General features: G+C 46.8%; 1 protein-coding gene across 2 annotated transcripts in view; it reads right to left on the bottom strand.

The window, feature by feature from the left end:
- MSH5 (mutS homolog 5) overlaps positions 1-14,456 on the bottom strand; it is a 402,336-nt gene that overhangs the window by 76,630 nt on the left and 311,250 nt on the right. For both annotated transcript variants that reach the window (XM_069635150.1, XM_069635151.1), the window contains one exon: positions 13,171-13,357. In XM_069635150.1, coding sequence (XP_069491251.1) covers positions 13,171-13,357 — 187 coding nt within the window. The remainder of the gene's footprint in view (positions 1-13,170; positions 13,358-14,456) is intronic.

Consider the following 14,456-nt stretch of genomic DNA (forward strand, 5'->3'; position numbering starts at 1 on the left):
TCATCTGCAAGGGTTTGCAAGCTGCAATCACTGCCGATGTCCTAGTTTTGTTTTATTATTTATATAGCACCATAGCTACCCCATAGGTATCAGGGTGTATAAAAAACATAACAAAAACTATACAAGCAATAAATAAGTCAAAAACACACAAGAATAATACAAGGAAATAACAATGTATACAGCACAAGCTAACTATTGGACCTCAAGAACCGATAAAAGTAATAGGCGGAAGGCATAATAAGGTGCAGTAAAATGAGACATCAAGAGTGCAGCATCAGCATACCATCTGTGAGTTCACAAGATTAACAAGCCCTGGTTTCAATTTAACAGAAGAAAAAAAAAGAAGAGCCTTTGCATCCAAGGGCATGAAAAAGATTCTGCATTCCATACTGTACTATAGGTCCAACATGAGATCTACTACTAGCGTTGGGATGGACGAAGATTTAGGAAAATCATAACAGATGTATAAGAAGAGTGGAAGGTTACTACCACCACACCCCACAAGAACGCAATCCCTATTATTCTGGGTGCACCACTGATCAATTATAATCCTCCGAAGGACCTTAAGGACAGAAGCTCTTCTGACCCCCAGCCCTATCTTCTGGCATAGCCAGGTCAAAACTTTATTTCTAAGGGCTTCCTTGGGTTTGTACCCTGCCGGTGTCTCTACATCAGTGATGATAACGTTTCTTTGCTACATGATACTCCCTCTTAAGGTCTTATTCGTAGTCCGAGGCATATAAGTTTTGTTAATGCGCAAACTCCTGACACCAGGTTTAGTTTTGGTGCTGTCATATTGACCAGAACGCAAAGATGCTCAAGCTAGCTCTCCAGCTACAACAGGTCATGTGGATGTCAATGATTGTATTCGCTCTCCGATTACACTGGGCACAGCTGGGGTCAAAACTTGGGGGGCTGGAATAGTTTCTTGCAAATCTTTCCTCCAGAGTTTGAGGCATATTCAGCCCATGTAAAACCATCGGATGGGATTCATCCCCAGTGCCTGAAGTGTCCTTGCCCTTGCAATCTTTCAAAGATTTAATTTTACTCACAGGCACCAGACTAATAATTACATTCTGGGTGGTTTGACAGCTCTGATTTACCATGTCTGGTTTCCGGTCAGTTTGGCATGAATTATCTATCTTGTCAGGATGGTACTGCAATGGCTGCTTGTCCAGCAATTCCAACCATGTGCAGAAATCCGTAAAATGTTTACACTGATTAAGCCCACAGATTATCCTTTCCTTAACTTGATGCTATTGCATGGAACTCATTTGTTCAGTAGGAGACGAGTTCTCATCGCTCATCCAAACAGGCCCCAGCGAGAGAGGCTCTAGGGTAGTTTTCTCCACCCTTTCCTCTGGTGTTTGTAAAGGCATGGGAAAAGATGAGGTAAAAACGCCAGTCCTTCTGCCATAGCTCCCGATAGCCATATCCCTTGATGAACACCTGTAATCTTCCTGGCTAAGACCCTCCATTTCTATCTTCTCACTTGCTGTGGGGGTGTCCAACGGCAATCCAGGATCCTCCACATCATCATCGGAAAGACCTGTTCTCATATACTGCAGTTGCTGTCTTCCTCGTGCCCTCAATGCCAGTACCTCAGTTAAACACCTCCTATTATGCACTGGGGTCGTGCTTTACATGAGGCAGGTCCTTGGGCCCAAGATATAGAACCTTCTTGACGGAGCCCCTTTATTACCCCCAAGCCCGAACGTTCGGGCTGATGAAATTGGGCAGGAGGCTCAACTGGAAGGACAGATGTCACAGATATCATTTCACTTGCATGGGCTCTGGTGATAAGCATTCATTTCTGTTGAAAACCAATAGTCAACCCGGCGGGAGACCAAATCAACCTCTCCTAAGAAACCTCCACCACAATGACAAAGACCACAACAAGCGGCCCGATGATCACAGCATCACTGAAGCAGTGGCCGGGAGAAAGGTAAAGTTACACTGGGAACTTTACAAAAAACGCCCAGATTGCCATACTAACCAGCTGCCAGGCAATCACCCGACCGCAGATAGGCAGCAGAAAACAACAAAGCAATGAATGGCCACCATACAGTATCAGAATGGAATGTCAAGAGCAAACGTGCCAGAACCTACACAAAGTGTGGGGTCCTAGTTACGCTTACAGGTATCTCACTGGCACAATACTGCTGACACTGCTGAACAGCTACTCAGCAGCACACCAATGCTCCGACACTGCTGTACTGCTCTCCCACGCGGCAGCCATCAACATGTCCCTCTATCCCACGCTGAGCGAAGAACACTAGAGTAACGGCCCTTCAGACGTCTAGTGTGCCATCAAGCCGCACTGACTGGAAAACAGCCTGCCGCTTCCCACAGCTTCCAGCGAGCCATTTTAGAGTCAGACATGTGAGGAACAAGCCTTTCTGAATGATAAACACATACAGTATTTCTACCCTCGAGCAGTGGCCTTATGTCACATACTTTTGGATCTCCACAAGTTGCTGCACAATCCAAGTTTCTTAGTGCAGGTGGAAATCTTGAAACAGGAAACCTGAATTCACTGCACTATAGACAGAACTTGAACTAAAAAGTATCTTGCAAAAGGGAAGTTGAGATTGCTTGTCTCTTACAAAAAATGGTCCCTTGAATCAGATCGCACCTTCCAACTGTCTACCTCGCCTTCCTTTACGTGTGCCTTAATTCAAAACTCACATTCCAACTCTCTACCTTGCCTTCCTTTCCTGGTCCCTTGATTAAGATCTCACCTTCCACCTCTCTAGCTAGCCTTCTTTTCCTGGCCCCTTGATTCAGATCTCACCTTCCATCTCTCTACCCCACCCTCCTTTCCTGGACCCTTGATTCAGATCTCACCTTCCATCTCTCTACTTCACATTCCTTTCCTGGTCCCTTGATTCAGATCTCACCTTCCATCTCTCTTTCTAGACTTCCTTTCCTGGTCCCTTAATTGGGATCTCACCTTCCAACTCTCTATCGCACCTTCTTTCCTGGTCCCTTGATTCAGATCTCACCTTCCAACTCTCTACTGCACCTTCTTTCCTGGTCCCTTAATTCAGATCTCACCTTCCAACTCTCTACCTAGCCTTCCTTTCCTAGTCCCTTGATTCCGATGTCACCTTCCAACTCTTTACCTAGCCTTCCTTTCTTGGTGTCTTGATTCAGATCTCACCTTCCAACTCTCTACCTCGCCTTCCTTTCCTTGACCCCTGATTCAGATCTCATATTCTCTACCTAGTGTTCCTTTCCTGGCCTCTTTATTCAGATCCCACCTTCCATCTCTTCATCCACCCTATCTTCCTGGTCCTTTGCTGCAGAACTCACCTTCCTTTCCTGGTCCCGTGATTCAAATCTCACCTTCCAACTCTCCACCAAACCTTCCGTTCCTGGTCCCTTGATTGAGATCTCACCTTTCAACTCTCCCCTGTGCCTTTGTTTTCTGCTCCCTTGATTCAGATCTCACCTTCCAACTCTCTACCTCGCTTTCCTTTACTGGACCTTTGATTCAGATCTCACCTTCCATCTCTCTACCTAGCCTTCCTTTGTTGGTCCCTTGATTCAGACCTCAAATTCCATCTCTCTACCCAGCCTTCCTTTGTTGGTCCTTTGATTTAGATGTCACTTTTCATCTCTCTATCTCGCCCTCCTTTCCTGGTCCGTTGATTTAGATCTCACCTTCCAACTTTCTACCCCGCCTTCCTTTCTGGGCCCTTGATTCAGATCTCTCCTAATCCTCTACCTAGCCTTACTCTCCTGGTTTCTGGATTTAGATCTTACCTTACAAATCTCTACCTAGCCTTCCTCTCCTGGTACCTGGATTCAGATATTACCTTCTAACTCTCTATCTAGCCTTCCGCTCCTGGTTCCTGGATTCAGATCTCAACTTCCATCTCTCTACCTCACCTTCCTTTTCTGGTACCTTGATTCAGATCTCACCTTCTAAATCTCTACCTCGACTTCCTTTCTGGGCCCTTGATTCAGATCTCTCCTTCCAATCCTCTACCTAGGCTTCCTCTCCTGGTTCCTGAATTCAGATCTTACCTTCCAACTCTCTACATAGTCTTCTCCTCCTGGGTCCTGGATTCAGATCTTACCTTCCAACTCTCTACCTATCCTTCCACTCCTGGTTCTTGGATTCAAATCTCATCTTTCAACTCTCTACCTTGCCTTCTTCTCCTGGATTCCAATCTCACCTTCCATCTCTCTACCCAGCCTTCCGCTCCTGGTTCCTGGATTCCGATCTCATCTTTCAACTCTCTACCTTGCCTTCATTTCCTGGTCCCTTGATTCAGATCTCACCTTCCAACTCTCTATCCAGCCTTCCTTCCTGGTACCTTGATTCAGATCTCACCTTGTAACTCTCTACCTCGCCTTCCTTTCTGGTCGCTTGCTTCAGAACTCACTTTCCTTTCCTGGTCCCTTGATTCAGATCCTACCTTACACCTCTCTACCCAGCCTTCCTTTCTGGCCCCTTGCTTCAGACCTCACCTTCCTTTCCTGGTCCTTTGAATAAGATCTCATCCTCCAACTCTTCCCCACACTCTTCCTTTCCTTGTCCCTTGATTCAGATCTCACCTTCTTTCTCTCTACCTCGCCTTCCTTTCTGGTCCCTTGACTGCGATCTCACCTTCCAACACTCTACCTAGCTTTCCTCCGCTGGTTCCTGGATTCAGATCTCACCGTCCAACTCTCTACCTAGCCTACCTCTCCTGGTTCCTGGATGCAGATCTCACCTTCCAACTCTCTACCTAGCCTTCCTCTCCTGGTTCGTGGATTCAGATCTTACTTTCCAACTTTCTACTCAGCCTTCCGCTCCTGGTTCCTGGATTCAGATCTCATCTTTCAACTCTCTACCTTGCCTTCCTCTCCTGGACTCCAAATCTCACCTTCCATCTCTCTACCCAGCCTTCCGTTCCTGGATTCAAATCTCATCTTTCAACTCTCTACCTAGCCTTCCTCTCCTGGTTCCTGGATGCAGATCTCACCTTCCAACTCTCTATCTCGCCTTCCTCTCCTGGTTCCTGGATTCAGATCTCACCTTCCAACTCTCCACCTCACTTTCCTTTCCTGGTCCCTTGATTCAGATCTCACCTTCCAACTCTACCTCGCCTTCGTTTCCTGGTTCCTTAATTCAGATCTCACCTTCCAACCCTCTAGCTAGCCTTTCTTTACTGGACCCTTGATTCAGATCTCACTTTCCATCTTTGTACCTCACCTTCCTTTCTTGGACCCTGGCTTCAGATCTTACCTTCCATCTCGCTACCGAGCCTTCCTTTCCTGGTCCCTTGATTCAGATCTTGCCTTCCATCTCTCTACCCAGCCTTCCTTTCCTTGTCCCGTGTGTCACAACTCGCCCGCCGTGGAGACTATACCCAAGATGGAGACTGGAAAGAAGGTAGAAGACGGACTCCTTCCCTGGAATCGCTATGCGCGTTCTAATCTTTTGATTTATATTCCCGGAAGTTGCTAACGCACTTGCGTTGCAACTTCCAGTATTTGGAAAGTGTTTCCCAGCGCTCGTGTGTTATTTTCCTTTTTTTTCCTCCTGGCCGCTTTCCGAACGGCTTCCCCTTTCCGTTTCTGCCGTTCTCGGACGGCTTTTCCGCTGTATGCTGTCTACTGCTTACCTTACCTTCTTGGAACTCCCTCTTTCCTAACTCGCAGTTCTTGCGAGGAACCTGATATTCTTCTGCAACCTAGCCCTCCGGACTCCTAGTATCCTGCTGCTGCCCTCTTGGGTGTTTATTTGGAGCCATTGTGTACTTTGCCTACTCCTTCAGTATCTCAGTGCATTCTGGGACCAGTAGTCCCAGTAAGATATCACAACCTACCAGGGTTTTTTCGGCAAGGCTTTTTCCCTGGTCTGGGGTGGGCTCCCTGGGGTCCCCACTGCCAGGCAAATTGCATCTCAGGCAAAGTGGCCTCTAGTGGAGCCCATACCCATCGCACCAAACCAGGAGTAAGGACGCCCAAGAAGCCCAGCGATTCTTGGAGACAGAGAAGAAAGGAGATACCAACGGATGAATCCTGGGACTCTGATTCAGACGGTACCTCAGTCATAAAGACTTCAGGTGAGGAGGGGGTTGGTGGAGATAACAAGGATCAGACTGAATCTGAGAGATTGCAACGCCCAGAGATTATGGCCTCCCTAGAACAATACCAAGAAATGGTAAATGCCATCCAGGCCCTGACGGCTGAAGTACAGTCCCTAAGAGCTGACAATACAGCATTACAGCAACAGGTTCAACAGTTGGGACAACGGGCACCTCAACGGGATGATAACAGAGGAGAACTACTCCCTCTTCCCTTGTCGTGTGGGAAATATGATGGGGACCCAAATAAATTAAAATAATTCTTGGATGCCTGCACAATCCAATTCGCCTTTCGCCCCAGGACCTACGAATTAGACAGAACTAAGGTTGGGTTCTTGATATCCAATCTGACAGGCAACGCTCTGGCATGGGCTACGCCTTTTGTTACTACTTCAGATCCGGTTCTCATTGATTACGACCTATTCACATAACGACTAAAAGAAAGGTTCGAGAGACCGGAGGTCTTGTATTCCGCCTTTGAAAATCTACTCGACATACGACAAGGGTCATCGGATGTTCAAACGTACCTTGTGAGATTTCAAAGGATAGCTGCAGAAGCAGGATGGCCTGAAACTGCCCAACAGACTATATTCCGAAGAGGACTCCACGAAGACATCAAGGACGAACTGGCAAGAGTTGCCAGACCTAATTCTTTCCAAGACCTGGTCTCCTTAGTCTTACAAGTAGAGTTCCGTATGGCAGAAAGGAAGGCAGAAAGAAGAAGACCACGCAATTTTTTATCAGGACCAAACCCCTCTTCGATGCCTGAAAAGAGATCCACGGAAGAACCTATGCAAATTGGGACCACCCGTGGACCTCTATCTACTAGCGAACGCAAAAGAAGAAGGGACTTCGGCTTGTGTATGTATTGTGGGTCGAACAGCCATCTATTAAGAGATTGTCCTACAGTACCCCCCAAAAGACAGGGAAACGAAGGACCCCAACCTTAAACAGGGAAAGGGAAGGGGTGAACACCATAAATCCCTGTCACTTAGCGCAGCCTTCGGCTTTGGACTGTTGCAGTCTTATGGTGATCAAGATACTAATAGAATGGGAGCCGACAGGGACCGTGGAGTGCATAGCCATGTTAGACTGTGGAGCGGCTGGCAACTTTGTGGACGACAAGTGGGCCAGGGAACATCTCTTACCCAGACGACCGAAGATCAGATCTATACCGGTGGAAGGAGTCGATGGTACCCCACTAACATCAGGCCCGATTAGTCACGAAACTCAGGAGTTGAAGATAAAGATGGCTAATCATCAGGAATACCTCTCATTTGATCTGATCAGGGCGGCACATTTTCCGGTAATACTGGGTATTCCCTGGTTAAGAAAACACAATCCTCACATTGATTGGAGTTTGAATACAGTAGACTTCAAATCACAGTACTGGAGTCAACATTGCTTAACTACAGAAATCACCCCAGTCATTCAAGCAACACTGCATCATTCCTTCAGTGTCAACATGATACCAGCTCCCTATCAGGAATTCATTGATGTATTCACAGACACACAACCCCGCCTTCTACCACCACATCGCAGAGAAGATTGCAAGATTGATCTGACACCGGAAGCAGTTGTGCCTTTCGGGAGAATGTTTCTGTTGTCACTACCGGAAAAGCAAGCTCTGAAAGAGTACCTTGCCACCAACCTAGAGAACGGCCTTATTAGAGAGTCATCTTCCTCAGCAGGGGCTTCTCTCTTTTTTATTCCAAAGAAAGGAACAACAGAACTACGTCCCTGTATAGATTACAGAGGTCTGAATAGTCTTACAGTGCGAGATAGATACCCTATGCCATTAATGAAGGACATCATTGAAGCTGTCCAGGGGGCCCGGGTCTTCACCAAGCTGGATTTAAGAGGAGCTTATCACCTTTTAAGACTCCGCGAAGGGGATGAGTGGAAGACGGCTTTCCGGACACCTCTAGGACATTACGAATATAGAGTAATGCCTTTTGGACTAGTCAATGCACCGGCACAATTCCAACGATTCATGGACAATGTGTTTTCAAATATGCTCTGCTCCTCAGTGGTCGTTTACCTAGACGACATTCTTGTCTTTTCTGCCACCCTGGCTGAACATCTTGTCTTGGTAACAGAAGTCTTACAACGTTTAAGGAGAAACAGTCTACTAGCTAAACCCGAAAAATGCATATTTGAGGCATCCACAGTACCTTATTTGGGTTTTATATTATCTGCAGATAACATACAGATGGATCCAGCCAAGACGGATGCCATTACAAATTGGCCTGTACCCTCTAATGTCAAAGGAATCCAACGATTCTTAGGACTAGCAAACTTCTATAGAAAGTTTATCCCCAATTTCTCTGAGATTATTCTACCTATCACCAATCTTCTTAAAAAGGGGGTGAAATTCCATTGGGATTCCGGCACTGAACAAGCCTTCCAAACCTTGAAAAGATCTTTTGTAACAGCTCCGATCCTCAGACAACCAGATCAAACACGCCCGTTCATAGTGGAAACTGATGCTTCCCTCGGTGCTATCGGGGCAGCATTACTACAGAAGGAGGAAGACGGCTTAGAACATCCTGTCTCTTATTTTTCACGCACGTTGACCACTAGTGAACGCAACTATTCCGTGTTAGAAAAAGAACTCCTGGCCATCCGACAAGCGTGTGAGGAATGGAGACATCTGCTACAAGGCTCTGTAGTCCCGTTTTTTTGGTCCGTACGGATCATAAAAACCTTAAAGTCCTTCAAAAGATGGAATGCCGCAACTCACGACATGCTAGGTGGGCGTATTTCTTCTCACAATTTGACTTTGAGATCACCTATCTCCCAGGAAAGGACAACACTCTGGCAGATGCCCTTTCTCGGAGTATGGGTGAAGATTCGGGAGATCTACCAGAACAGGAACTTATGTTAGCAGGGAAGACATTCATCGTCAACATAAAGACATTTTTGCAACAGGTAAAAGCGGAACAACAGAACAATAGGAGTTCAGAAATGGATTTGAAAGGGAAGGGCAACTTTCTCTTTAAAAAGGAAGCTTTGTATATACCAACCCGAGAACTCCAAGTACAAGCAATGTCCTGGTGTCACGATATTCCCTCTGCTGGACACAAGGGCCAAAGAGCCACACTAGAGTTAACATCTCGCCAATTTTGGTGGCCTTCCCTGGCTAAGGATGTGAAGGAGTATGTAAAGACCTGCCCTGTGTGTGCTCAAAACAAGTATGATTACCACAAACCACTAGGACTTCTACAACAAGAAAAACAGCCCGAAGGACCTTGGCAACAGATATCCACGGATTTCATAGTGGAGCTGCCAAAATCCTGTGGACACACCGCCATAATGGTCACAATCGATTCCTTTAGCAAGCTGGCTCACTTTTCTCCTCTTAAAGGACTCCCTACTGCCAGCACGACTGCAGACGTCTTTCTGAAGGACATAGTCAGGCTTCATGGGATTCCCACCAATATAGTCTCAGATAGAGGCGCTCAATTCACGTCCAAATTCTGGACAGTTCTGTGCAGAACATTAGGAATCAGGAGATCTCTTTCCTCAGGGTTCCACCCGGAAAGCAATGGGCAAACTGAACGTTTGAACGCCACTCTCGAACAGTACATACGGTGTTTTTGTAACCAAGAACAAGACGATTGGTTCCATCTTCTGCCCATGGCCGAGTTCTCTTATAACAACACTAGACATACCTCCCTAGGCATGAGTCCTTTCAAGTGCACCTATGGTTACGACCCAAAGCATATACCTCTCTCTGGTATCCCTCCGACAAACACACCTTCAGTGGATCATCTACTGGATACCATACAGAGGATGCATCGAGTATCAGAATCCAATCTCGCAAAAGCTCGACAAGACTGTAAAAGATGGGCAGATCAAAAAAGAAGCCCAAATCCTCAGTGGGAAGTAGGAAGGGAGGTGTGGTTATCCACCAAGTATTTACCCAGATGGGTTCATCCAGGAAAGTTTGCACCCAGGTATCTTGGGCCCTTTCGTATCTCAGCCAAGATCAATCCTGTGGCTTTTAGACTGGACCTTCCCCCGATTCTCAAAAGAGTTCATCCTGTCTTTCATACCTCACTCCTTAAACCATATATTGAGGACCCTCATTCACGAAAGACAAAAAGCTCCCCTCAAAAGTCTCCAAAGACCACTGAGGAATATGAAGTTTCCGACATCATGGATTCCAGATACAAAAGAGGTGTACTACAATACCTGGTTTTTTGGAAAGGATACCCAAGGTCAGAATGCACATGGGAACCAGTTAAGAACATTTCTGCTCCTCGTCTACTACGGAGATTCCATCACCTCCATCCCGGAAAACCAGGGGGTGGAGGCCTGAAAAGGGGTCATACTGTCACAACTCGCCCGCCGTGGAGACTATACCCAAGATGGAGACTGGAAAGAAGGTAGAAGACGGGCTCCTTCCCTGGAATCGCTATGCGCGTTCTAATCTTTTGATTTATATTCCCGGAAGTTGCTAACGCACTTGCGTTGCAACTTCCAGTATTTGGAAAGTGTTTCCCAGCGCTCGTGTGTTATTTTCCTTTTTTTTCCTCCTGGCCGCTTTCCGAACGGCTTCCCCTTTCCGTTTCTGCCGTTCTCGGACGGCTTTTCCGCTGTATGCTGTCTACTGCTTACCTTACCTTCTTGGAACTCCCTCTTTCCTAACTCGCAGTTCTTGCGAGGAACCTGATATTCTTCTGCAACCTAGCCCTCCGGACTCCTAGTATCCTGCTGCTGCCCTCTTGGGTGTTTATTTGGAGCCATTGTGTACTTTGCCTACTCCTTCAGTATCTCAGTGCATTCTGGGACCAGTAGTCCCAGCAAGATATCACAACCTACCAGGGTTTTTTCGGCAAGGCTTTTTCCCTGGTCTGGGGTGGGCTCCCTGGGGTCCCCACTGCCAGGCAAATTGCATCTCAGGCAAAGTGGCCTCTAGTGGAGCCCATACCCATCGCACCAAACCAGGAGTAAGGACGCCCAAGAAGCCCAGCGACTCTTGGAGACAGAGAAGAAAGGAGATACCAACGGATGAATCCTGGGACTCTGATTCAGACGGTACCTCAGTCATAAAGACTTCAGGTGAGGAGGGGGTTGGTGGAGATAACAAGGATCAGACTGAATCTGAGACCGTGATTCAGATCTCACCTTTCAACTCTCCCCCATGCCTTTGTTTCCTGGTCCCTTGATTCAGATCTCACCTTCCAACTCTCTACCCCGCCTTTGTGTCCTGGTCCTTGATTCAGATCTCACCTTCCAACTCTCTACCTCATCTTCCGTTCCTGGTCCCTAGCTTCAGACCTCAACTTCCATCTTTCTACCTCACCTTCCTTTCCTGGTCCCTGGCTTCAGATCTTACCTTCCATCTATCTACCCAGCCTTCCTTTCCTGGTGCCTTTATTCAGATCTCATCTTCCAACACTCTTGCTAGCCTTCCTTTCCTTGTTCCGTGGTTCAGATCTCACCTTCCAACTGTCCGTCCAAAAGTCTCCTGGTCCCTTGTTTCAGGTCTCATCCTCCAACTCTCCCCTAAACCTTACATTCCTGGTATCTTGATTCAGCACTGACCATTCAACTCTCCCCCAAATCTTCATTTCTTAGTCCCTTGATTAGGATCTCACCTTCCAACTCTCTACCCAGCCTTCCTTTGTTGGTCCTTTGATTTAAGTCTCACCTTCCATCTCTCTACCTCGCCTTCCTTTCTGGGCCCTTTATTCAGATCTCTCCTTCCAATTCTGTACCTAGCCTTCCTCTCCTTGTTCTTGGATTCAGATCTCACCTTCCAACTCTCTACCTCACTTTCCTTTCCTGGTCCCTTGATTCAGATCTCACCTTCCAACTCTACCTCGCCTTCGTTTCCTGGTTCCTTAATTCAGATCTCACCTTCCAACCCTCTAGCTAGCCTTTCTTTACTGGACCCTTGATTCAGATCTCACTTTCCATCTTTGTACCTCACCTTCCTTTCTTGGACCCTGGCTTCAGATCTTACCTTCCATCTCGCTACCGAGCCTTCCTTTCCTGGTCCCTTGATTCAGATCTTGCCTTCCATCTCTCTACCCAGCCTTCCTTTCCTTGTCCCGTGATTCAGATCTCACCTTTCAACTCTCCCCCATGCCTTTGTTTCCTGGTCCCTTGATTCAGATCTCACCTTCCAACTCTCTACCCCGCCTTTGTGTCCTGGTCCTTGATTCAGATCTCACCTTCCAACTCTCTACCTCATCTTCCGTTCCTGGTCCCTAGCTTCAGACCTCAACTTCCATCTTTCTACCTCACCTTCCTTTCCTGGTCCCTGGCTTCAGATCTTACCTTCCATCTATCTACCCAGCCTTCCTTTCCTGGTGCCTTGATTCAGATCTCATCTTCCAACACTCTTGCTAGCCTTCCTTTCCTTCTTCCGTGGTTCAGATCTCACCTTCCAACTGTCCGTCCAAAAGTCTCCTGGTCCCTTGTTTCAGGTCTCATCCTCCAACTCTCCCCTAAACCTTACATTCCTGGTATCTTGATTCAGCACTGACCATACAATTCTCCCCCAAATCTTCATTTTTTAGTCCCTTGATTAGGATCTCACCTTCCAACTCTCTACCCAGCCTTCCTTTGTTGGTCCTTTGATTTAAGTCTCACCTTCCATCTCTCTACCTCGCCTTCCTTTCTGGGCCCTTTATTCAGATCTCTCCTTCCAATTCTGTACCTAGCCTTCCTCTCCTTGTTCTTGGATTAAGATCTTACTTTCCAACTCTCTACCTAGCCTTCCTCTCCTGGTTCTTGGATTAAGATCTCATCTTTCAACTCTCTACCTAGCCCTACTCTCCTGCTTCCTGGATTCAGATCTCACCTTCCAATTCTCTAGCCTTCCTTTCTGGGCACTTGATTCCGATCTCACCTTCCAATTCTCTACCTAGCCTTCCTCTCCTGATTCTTAGATCTTACCTTCGAATTCTCTACCTAGCCTTCCTTTCTGGGCATTCCTCTCCTGGTTCCTGGATGCAGATCTCACCTTTCCTCTCTCCATCTTGCCTTCCTCTCCCGGTTCCTGGATTCAAATCTCACCTCCTTTCATCTCTCTTCCCAGCCTTTCTTTCTGGTACCTTCATTCAGATCTCACCTTCCGTCCTTGATGTGGATACTGTTTCTCTGGGTGAACTTGGGCCGGCAGTACCCGTTCTCTCTAGCCATGACAGCCATGGCCAGCAGCACATCCAGCTGGCCAGCATACTCGATCACCTCGTAGAGAACCTGGGACTTCTCCAAGATCTTGGCCTGCAGCTGGTGCATGATTAGAGTCTCATGATCTGGAAGCAGGTGTACAACACACACATTTACACATTGTATTAGGACATGGGAAAATGTTTTGTTTGACTGTTCTGCAACAACTAGAAATACCACAAAAAAAGAGATTTCATCTCTATGTAATATGACTTAATTAGGATAATGATGGGAAGAATTCTTGCTGAACGCCCATGTGTCGACTAGTTGGTCAGAACAGTAGGGTCAGAGTTGTGTGTGAGAAATGATGGGTTTGTCCAGAAAGAACGACAGCCCCTATGTGATGTTACATGGTATTCTGAGGTGACTGACCCTCCATCAGAACATAGACCCATGGTGTCATAATTGGGCATCAGGACCGGCAAGGCAAATAAAGATGTATGGCATTTTGGAGTGTTGAGAACAGCTTTGCACCCAGGTGAGTGAGGCTTACTGCAGCACCTGGTTGTGCGGGTCTCAGCAGGATGCCCAGGGCCATCAATGTTAGCATAGAAGTTTGGGGTTACGGCACTGTACTGTTAGAGAACTAAATATTGGGTTTGCAGCTACATACAAGGCAGTAGAAAAAGCACTTAAGTTCTTTACACTGTGAGATATTTTTTAGGGAAAATGTCTCTATTCAACAGACACATTTATAGTCAAGTATGCAAACATCAAGCTTATCCGTTAGGAAACTAGTGCCCCAGTGTGTGCATATTAAGAGTGCTCAACGCAAAGAAATTAACATTGTATCATTAAAACATATAGCATCAGGTGACATCCAAAAAGGAATGAGAACAAAAACACAGCACAGTCGACTTTGAGCTTAGTCCGTGCCGGCTACTGGCGACTGTTACCGTGGTGGGGATCCACTGCTTTGCCTTGCCTGTTTCATTAGTATTGTCATAAGTGTGACCCATTTGTCTCTGGGTCTAGAGTTTGGATGTGCCAGCTCACAGTAGGTATATTCATAGTCTTCAACCCTGATCAGCTCGTTCATCCATTGTTTGTACACGGGCACTGCGCTGTCGCACTACTTCATTGCGATACATTTACGAGCCAATAGCAATGCTATTACTGTTAATCTGCCCAATAGTCTCGGTGAGCGGAGAGGAAGGCCAAACAGGCATTTCAGGGGATCGTTCA

This window comes from Ambystoma mexicanum, chromosome 13 (genome assembly GCF_040938575.1).
Source record: "Ambystoma mexicanum isolate Mex_15411 chromosome 13, UKY_AmexF1_1, whole genome shotgun sequence".
Classification (NCBI taxonomy): Eukaryota; Metazoa; Chordata; class Amphibia; order Caudata; family Ambystomatidae; genus Ambystoma; species Ambystoma mexicanum.